The sequence below is a fragment of the Pistacia vera genome, unplaced genomic scaffold (genome assembly GCF_008641045.1).
Source record: "Pistacia vera cultivar Batoury unplaced genomic scaffold, PisVer_v2 Contig578, whole genome shotgun sequence".
Classification (NCBI taxonomy): domain Eukaryota; kingdom Viridiplantae; phylum Streptophyta; class Magnoliopsida; order Sapindales; family Anacardiaceae; genus Pistacia; species Pistacia vera.
In genome coordinates, this window is record NW_022196421.1 from 19,687 (window position 1) to 29,214 (window position 9,528).

The following is a 9,528-nucleotide window of genomic DNA, read 5'->3' on the forward strand; positions in this document are numbered from 1 at the left end:
TATATTTATCTTGCTTTATTCTCTTATCAATAATCTCTCACTTCTCCCTTGAATATTTTCTTTGCACATCTTTACCATACTTCTTCCATGTTTCTTTCATCCTTCTAAACTTTCTCTCAACCTCAAGGATGTTGTAATATTCTGATAATGTTAAGGGTAGCAAAAGATCCCATATATGTCCTTAATTTATGTTTTTTGACATGTTTAACATATATGTTCTTAATTTATGTTCTTGATATGTTTAATATATATGTTCTTCAGTTCTGTTCTTGGTGTGTTTAATTTTCACTAGCCCTTTTAGATGATGTTAGAAGTTGTGTGGGTGTAAGTCTGTGTGGGATAAAAGGAGGGCCTTGACCATGATTTCTACCGATTGTTGCGTTGATTGGTTTCACTTAGGTTGGCTATCATAGTTTCCCACATGCATAAACTCCACAATCTTTTGACAGCATAAGTGGAACCAAGTTGTTTGCTTTGGGACTGCATAAGCTTGGTTGCTTCATGACTTAGGGATTCTGAAATAGATGTTAAAAATGCTTGCTTCATGTTAGGATCATCCATACCCCTAAGTATATGATATATTTGTACCATCTCTTTGTAATGCCTGTCTAGATCTTTCTTTTTGGGAGAACAACATCGCATCTTAAAATATTCTTCTCTGACCTGGTTCTCATAAAGGTGAGGTAATCCACAAAATTCATCATAAAGGAGATACATAGCTTGATTAATATCTGGCATTCGGATGAAAAAAATTTGTCTGTACTTGTGAAGACTAATCCACCAATCACGGAGAATGCCACCAAATCTAGCTGTAAACTGCATAAGTACAACATAGACTTAGGCATTAGGTTTAAACATCTCAGCTTGTAACCAGGCTTAAGATTCATACATCCGATTTCTCTATTTGTGTGGAGGAATATCATCAACAGTATATGTGTGGAGCTTTGCTGAAGCTATATAAGAGTCACACTCAGCCGTAGTATGACAGAATTATCGATACATAGGCGGAGAGTCTAGAATAGAATCACCACCTTTAGGCATCTCATCATCAACCTCAGAGACAATAGGTGGTCTTGAAGATTCGGGTTGATGGGTCATTAGTTGGGGATAAACGTTAGGATGTTGATCAGAAGTATCACTTTTAGAGTCAAAGCCACTTTCAAATGATTCATCAGTCAAAGGCATATCAGCTTCTGATTCTGTGTGGAAGGTAGATAGAGAATCTTGAGAAATACTCGAAGCTACAAGACGTTGCATTTTTGTCATGTCTCTCAAAAAAGAGATCATAAAATTGGAAGAGACAGGATTAGCAGAAGTTTGACGATCTTCTATCATCATTATTTGCATTAGAGCCTTATCCTTAGATAAAGGATGATGAGGCTTAGGAGATAGAGGATCGGAATGACTGGAAGAGAAAGAGTCAGGTATATCATCGGATGGTTTCCGCGTTTTAGCAGAGTATTTTTCTGCTTCTTTTGTTCCCATTCTAGCTTAATCTTTTCATCACGTGCTTTGTAGAGCTTTGCATATAATTGTTCAGTGTTGCCAAAAGCCTGAACAGCACCAGAAGGTATATGAGGTGAGACCAAAGGTTGACTAATCTTTGGGAAAGGGGAAAAAGAGGGTTGTGGCCATGCTGCTAAAGAATCAAAAGGATTTGGCACCAAAGACATTTCAGGAAAATTTTGTGGTTGTCTAAGTTTTTGCTTAAGATATTCCTACTGAAGCGATGCCATTTAGGTTTTTAGCAACTTCATTTCTGCTTCCTTCTGGACAAATTGAGCTGAATATCATGAAAGGTGCTGACAATATGCATTAATTCCTAATGGAGTTGATCAATCCGGTTTTGGAGATGATCAATCTGTTTTTGTAATCGAAAAATTAGCATAGTGTGGTTCTGAGACTGAGAGTCAACCTGATGAGCTACCAGATCCAATTTTTGTTCAATTCTGTTAATGGTTTTGTTTTGGGCTAAAGCATTTTCAATCTATCAATTGAGAACTGTTTCAGCTTAGGAGAGTTTTGGGGTGGATCCATCAGGCTATATGACTTTGGAAGGAACCACTTTTGGTTGTTAAGTCGGACTTTCCTTAAGACAAGGAAAGTTTGTGTCATAATTGAAATTTTGTCCTGTATTTTGGGGTTCAGGAGAGTGAATCATCATAATGGACTGAACATGTGGAGTATGAACAAGAGGTGAATAGGTTGGTTTGTTTTCTTTTGCAATCCACTAGAGAGCCTGCTGATAGCATGGTAAAGGTTTTTTGAAGTAAAGTGATTTAGCAGGTTTGGATAGTTTTAAAGGTGATTTGGGTTTAGGTTTCGGAGGGATTTCCCATGAAGGACTAATGGATGGTAATTCTTTCCAAGCTGATGGAGAATATTTGACATAATAGTCAAATTTACCAGATGTTTGACCTAGAAGGCCAACTTCAGGATCATGGTCTTCAAATCTGGAATGAAGATCTTTTTTATTGCACCGAGCTGTTTGTTTTTTCCATCTGGAATGGTTTCGTCTGGAAAGATGAAGCTCGTCTATTTTCTAAATATGATCATTACGGCAGTTCAAGCATTGGCAGTCAATATCAAATGGAGTGTGACCAGTGACTAGATCAAATTGATGATAGATAGGAGCACCAGATTGTTGAAATGAATGAATGGAAAGTCTAGGTTCCCGTACTACTGTAGTTGGTAAGACTGGAGTGATCATGAATTGAGTTTGTTGAAAACTCAAAGGTGGAGCACTGAGAGTTGCTGAAGACTTAAATTTGATAGTTGTTGTTCCGTCACTGTTATCATGCATGGTAGATTCTGTAGAAATCACCGGAGTTTCTTTTTTATTAAGAAACTCATAACTCGTCCCCCAAGAGTCTGGTGATAATTTAATCAAATCATCTCTGGGAATTGGCCTGGGAATATTGATGCAGTGAGGAGTATTCTGAGAGTCAACAATAAGAAGCAGCGCATCAGTAGTTGTAGGAATAGCGAGATCAAGAGCATGATCTTGGATCTGCCAAACTATCTAATAATGTAAAGTAACTGTAATACTCCCTGGATTTTAAATCTACACCAACTATCTGTAGTTGAACTTTAAGAGCTTTGGAGCAATGAACATCAGAAAGAGACATATTGAAATTAGGAAACAGTGTCATAATGATTGTCCCAGCATTCAAAGTTGTATGCGTCGTTCCTATACAAGCATGTTGATATTGGACAAATATAGTGTCTAACAAAGTGATTCAGACCGAGACTGGGAGACCTTTTTTGCCATGATAAGATAGAGCTAGCCTGATAGCATCAAAGTATACATGAGAGTATCCTTCACAGATCCATTGGGCAATGGATTCTTAAGGGATTTCCAAAGTAACATATTGTTCTTGAGTTGTGGCTGGAATTTGAAACTTATCAAAAGTACTAGTTTGGACATCAACGCAACGATCGGTCGAAATCATGGTCAAGGCACTCATTTTATCCCACACAGACTTACACCCATACAGCTTCTAACATCATCTAAAAGGGCTAGTGAAAATTAAATACACTAAGAACAGAAATGAAGAACATATATATTAAACATATCAAGAACATAAAATAAGAACATATATGTTAAATATGTCAAAGCACATAAATTAAGAACATATATGAGATCTTTTGCTACCCTTAACATTATCAGAATATTACAACATCCTTGAGGTTGAGGGAAAGTTTAGAAGGATGAAAGAAACATGGAAGAAGTATGATAAACATGTGCAAAGAAAATATTCAAGGGAGAAGTGAGAGATTATTGATAAGAGAATAAAACAAGAGAAATATACAGGAGTTTTCACAATGCTCCTCTTCCCCACGATAAGGGAAAAGTCTTTATTTATAAAGAAGAGATATACATTTCATGCAATACTAAAAAATGAGTCATTTAATACATGAGTAGACTTTTTGATTTATTTTTTTTTTTTTTTTTTTTTTTTTTTTTTACATTTATTTGCCTATAATACTTGACTTTTACAATTCATACGAAAAATATTACACTGAGTTGGTAAACTACTATTTAGTCCACTACTATTTTCATAAAAGACAACTTTTATTTTAAGACACATAGAGCTTTAATCGCCTGACAGGTTTGTAACGTGCCACAAGTCTTCATCCTAGAAATTGAGACAACCCATTGATTGAATCCATTCAGTAGGGATTTGTCGAGAAGATGTATCTGGATAAGTATCTGGAGAAATGTCTGGAAACTGAGATGTCTACTTTGCAGAGGTACTTGGTGTGTGCATGTACTGTTGTCACCTAGATTTATGAAGATAGTAATTACGAGACTACTGAAGTTCTTCTTCCTGTATAATATCTTACTGTGAGTCTGGGTACCACTATTCTGGATAATCTAAAGCCTACTAAAATATATTAGTAGGGTGGCAATAGGTGATTTCTATTTATAAAATATAATGGGCTTAAAATAGTCAATCTGGGCTGAAAATATATTAATGGGCATCTTTAATTCTTTATAAAGAGGCTTCTAGTAAGTGAATTTTATAAAGAAATAAGCAAAAGCAGTTGCAGCACGCCCATCGTGTTCACCGTGTGAATGTATGAAATCCATGTGTATGTACAAACTTATCAAAGTACAAAAATAAATTAAAAATGTGAACTTGTTATGGAACATTCTAAAGGAATCGTCATAATTCTAATTTCTACCGTTTGGTGTTAGTTGTCTGATAACTATTATTATTTGTTGAAATTACTGTAAAAATATAAATATTTAAAATAATATTATTCAAATTTTTTTAATATAAACCCCAAGAGGTTGGCTTGGTGGTCTAGAAAGTTTACTTCCTTCATTGACTTTTTGGTTTAAACCACTTTGGAGTCATTTACCACATTTGTGGTTTACCTTGAACATTAGACTTATAGGATGTTTAATGAGTCTCGAAGATTAATTGAAGTGTACGTAAGCTGGACCAAGGTATTTAATGAGTTCTAAAGATTAATTGAGATACGCGTAAACTGACCACACAACTCCGGTTTTCAAAAAAAAAAAAAAAAAAAAAAAATCTTTTAATATAATTAAACTCTAATACCTCCTACAAAACTATGTTGGGTTGAAAAGAGACACTGCCTAGTGTTGAACATGCTAACGGCCAAACAAAGCAAGCCCATTTAGGTCATTTCGGTTTCTACAGGCCACAGCAAGTCCACTATATAACAAGTGCCACCCAAAGACAATCCCATCACTCGAAAATTTAACAAAGCTCGTCGAAACACAGAAGCTCAAAGTCAGCAAAAATGGCGACTCAACAATTGGTGGCAGACAACAAACAAGGAGCCGAGGTACACCACGGCGCCGCTCTCTGTAAGCAAAAGTGTCACGAGCTTCTCGCCGAACTCAACCTTCCCAAAGGCCTTCTCCCACTCGACAACCTCACCGAGATGGGCCATAACCGCGCCACCGGTTTCATGTGGGTCAAGCAAAACCAACGTTACGAGCACAAGTTCAAAGCCATCAATCGCACCGTTTCCTACGACACCGAAGTGTCGGCGTTTATTGAGAACCGTCGGATGCGTAAAGTTACGGGAGTGAAAGTTAAGGAGCTTCTGATGTGGGTGAGGCTTGTCGAGATGTATATTGACGATCCTAATTCCGGCAAAGTAACGTTCTCCAGTGCCGCCGGGCTTTCCAAGACCTTCCCGATCTCTGCGTTCGAGCTGGAGGAGAAGGACCAAAAGGAACAAAAGTGAAACTGTTGGAGTCCTTTTAAAATTTTAATAAGTTATGATGCGGTCTGGGTTAATTTCTGTCAGTTTTATTTTAATTTATACTCTGTGGCTTCAAGAAGTATAAATAAGCAACTTTATTTCTGTTTCAGGTAATAATAAAATTGAAACTTCCAAAGTTTTTCTATTTTAATTTATCAAATTTATTATAATTTGTGTTTCTTTTATTGTTATTATCAGTTTTTTTTTTTTTTTTTCTTCTAAATTTTAAGTACTATAATGAATATTCAATGGTATTTGACTAGATGATTAAATTTTTTATACATTATCTTTTTCTTTTTTATAAAATGATAATAAAAATTAAAAAGATGTAGATTGAACATCGGAGGCATTATAATCAATCAATGATTTTTGTTGTGGCATGAAATAGTAGTATAGAATTAGAAATTAATTTTTTAATATATTTTTTAATTTACGCATCAATCATCACTAAGTAAAATCGATAGAGATTAAGGACTGCTCTATCATATATTTTTTACCTCGTTGTATGTCTAGTTATATAACTCAATTGTAAGCATAACATTATTCAAATATTTGTGGTTTTGGAGTGAACAAATAAGGGAGAGAAGCAGTAGGAAGTACACATTGACTGGCTGGGACTTCAAACATGATGGCGGAATCGCATATTAGTCGGGTGGGAGTTCAAAGATGCTACAAGTGTTGATATACTAATCGGACTTTGTAGTGGTGGAGTTATGAGATTTAGTCATATAGATTCAATTGTATAAGATTCACCAACAGGGTTTTGATGCCGGCGGTGTCAAGCAACTTCATCCAAAAAGTGGTGGGCATAGAGATAGAGATGGGCACAAGTCGGGGCCGGGGAATGGGTTCCCCCCGCACCCGATCCCTTGGGGAAGCACTCGAGTTTGGGGTTTTGGGGAATCCCCATTCTCATTCTCAACTGGGTAGTAATCCCCACGGGGATTAATCCCATTTGGTCATTTTTTTTATATAAATTATTCAAATACCCAAAATAAATAAATAAAATAAAAACTAGAAAAGGGCTAATTAGTTTATATGTTAAGTTAAACAAAGTCTTGCATAGAAAATCAACAGTCATATTTACATACCCATAAGAATATTTGAAAACAAATATAATAATCACTTCTAACATTGTGGAAACTTTCTTTCAAATTAGTGCAAAGTCCAGAGAGTCAACCTATGGCACATCACAAGTTCACAAATGTACAAAATTCCAACTGCACATTTCACATACACCGAAAAGGAATTAATGGTTAGAGGCAAAAAAATATTAAATTGATAACGTTTATATATGATGCGTTTGATTTATTATTTTGGATAGGATTTTAAAAATAATATTAGATAGTTGGATAGGAGAGTATTATGAGGTAAAATTTAAAAATTTATGAAAAAGCCCCTAAGTTTTCTAATTTAATTAAATACCCTAATATATAAAATGACAAAAACACTCCCACCACCTGCAGTGCCAGATTCCAGCCATCACCATCGGAATCTGACCGAAAAATCATATTATGACACAGACCACTCGGATCTGTATCGTAACGCGTCGTTATGGCCTTTTCCGACCAGATCCACCACGGATTTGGCCGGAAAAGGTCAGATCTACGGCCTGCTATGGCTGTAAAGATCGGAAAAGGCCAAAACGGGCGACGGCCAAAGATATGGCCGTCGTTGACCTCAACGACAGACATTTCTTTGGTCGTCATTCACGGTCAGATCAATGAACTTCCGGCTATTTTTGGTCGGTAGATAAGCCGTTGTACAGATTCCGGTGGCAAGTATGGGTCGTGGGGATGTTTTTGCTAATTTTTAAACTTTTTTTAGGGTGTATTTAATGAAATTAATAACTTTATAGGGTCTAAAAGTAATTAAAAAAATAGGATAATATTTCTGGAATAATGTGCCAAATATTATTTGGAGAATAGGATTGAGAATATGGGCAAAAATAATAAGCCAAACATGCCCTATATATTCCATTTTCACACTCAAACTCTTAAAATGCTGGAGTGCTAATTTATATAACGTTATATGTCATCTTTATATTATTTTATTATCTATATAAAGTCATATCAAAAAAATTTTGTTTTAAAAGAAAGATATATTATACTAGTTAAAAAAAATAAGACCAATCATAATCTATAAGAGATATTGTCACTTTTATGAGATAGAGACAATTTATTCGAATAAAAATATTTGATCACATATTAAAGGCAATATGAATGATGATTTTAATAGATGTATTTGCACGCCTATATATAATCTATTTCAATAAAGTAAACATCCAATCAAACACTTTAAATATTAAATAAATTAGACCATTTGATTACATGAACCAAATTAATCAATACCTATAGACTATAGTTTATTTACAAATATTTTAAGGATAGAATTGAGTTTTTATTTACATATAAAGTTTATACTTTAAACTATAGCCTCTACTTAAATAAAAGCTAATTATGTATGAAAAATGTGTCAATTTGAGAGATTAATTATTTAATTGTATCAAACCAATTATATATATATATTAGATTTTTTAATTGTCTTCTTTAACCTAGTTTTTCATTATTTTTTTTTAAATCAATTTAGACGATTACCGGTTATATAATATTTTCAATTAATTATAAATGTGTTTAATATTAATCAATCCCTTCCAAAACGCAAATAAATAAATAATTTAATAAATTTTTACGTTGGACAATTTAGAGTTTTGGACTTATAATTTCATACATCTAAGATTAAGAGTTCCAACTTCTATGTAACACCAAACTTAGTCTTACATTTAAGATTAAGAGTTCCAATTTCTATTAGATTATGTTAATATGTTAATAGTTCATATTTAATTTACAAATTATTAAATTAAAATTTATAGTGACATAATATATTTTATTTATATTTGAGAATAAATTAATATGATTCATTATAGGCTATAATTCATTAATTCATTACGTTAATAATAATAAAAAAAATAAAACTTCACATAATGGAAATATTATTCCATTATTGAAGATTTCAATAGTGATTAATTTTGTAATATTCAATAAATATATCAAAAATTAATAATTTAATGACTTTCTTCTTAATTTGCATAATTATGGTGATTATATTTGGCACTAATCTGTTAATTAGAGAGGGTTATATTACTAAGATTATTTTGAACTAGATGCAAAGCCCGCCCGTTGGGCGTGAATGTTTATTGTTATTTTTTTTAATGTTTATTGTTATTTTTTTTACATTATTATTGGTTTTTTTTGTGTTTTAAATATATATTTTCTGTATTGAAGTTCGTTTTATATTGATTTGATAACTAAAAAATCAATAAATAAAATATCTACAAATTTAACTCAAAGTCTATATCATCATGGTTCTTCTCAAATATGTCATTATTTGACATCTGCAAGACTGCAACCAAAGTTTAAAACTTTGTCAAGAAAAGCAAAAAAATTTGCAAGATAACCCACTGTGCATTATTGATAAGTCTATAAATCAATCAGAGAAAGAGAAACATTATTGAAAAATGTTAACTTTTAAGCAAGAGACTTGCAGAGCCAAAGGAAAAAAATGAGTTTGATTGTTCAGAAGAGAAAAAGAATTATTTTTATTATTATTATTTTAGAAATAAAAAAATTAAGAATGTTGAGAAGAGAACTCACATAAAAAACAATAACAACTCCAATAGTATAATTTGAAGGCAACTTAATTGAAGCATTAAAGAAACAATGAAGATAAAGGTCTTGTGACACATATCCATTTGCTACAATTAGAATTGACCACCATATA

General features: G+C 33.2%; 1 protein-coding gene across 1 annotated transcript; it reads left to right on the forward strand.

Annotated features, from left to right (window-relative positions):
* The first annotated feature begins 5,277 nt into the window (after positions 1-5,277).
* LOC116109310 lies at positions 5,278-5,730 on the forward strand. The gene has a single exon (XM_031395549.1). It carries the CDS (start codon positions 5,278-5,280, stop codon positions 5,728-5,730), a length of 453 nt encoding a protein of 150 aa, XP_031251409.1.
* Positions 5,731-9,528: the final 3,798 nt, after the last annotated feature.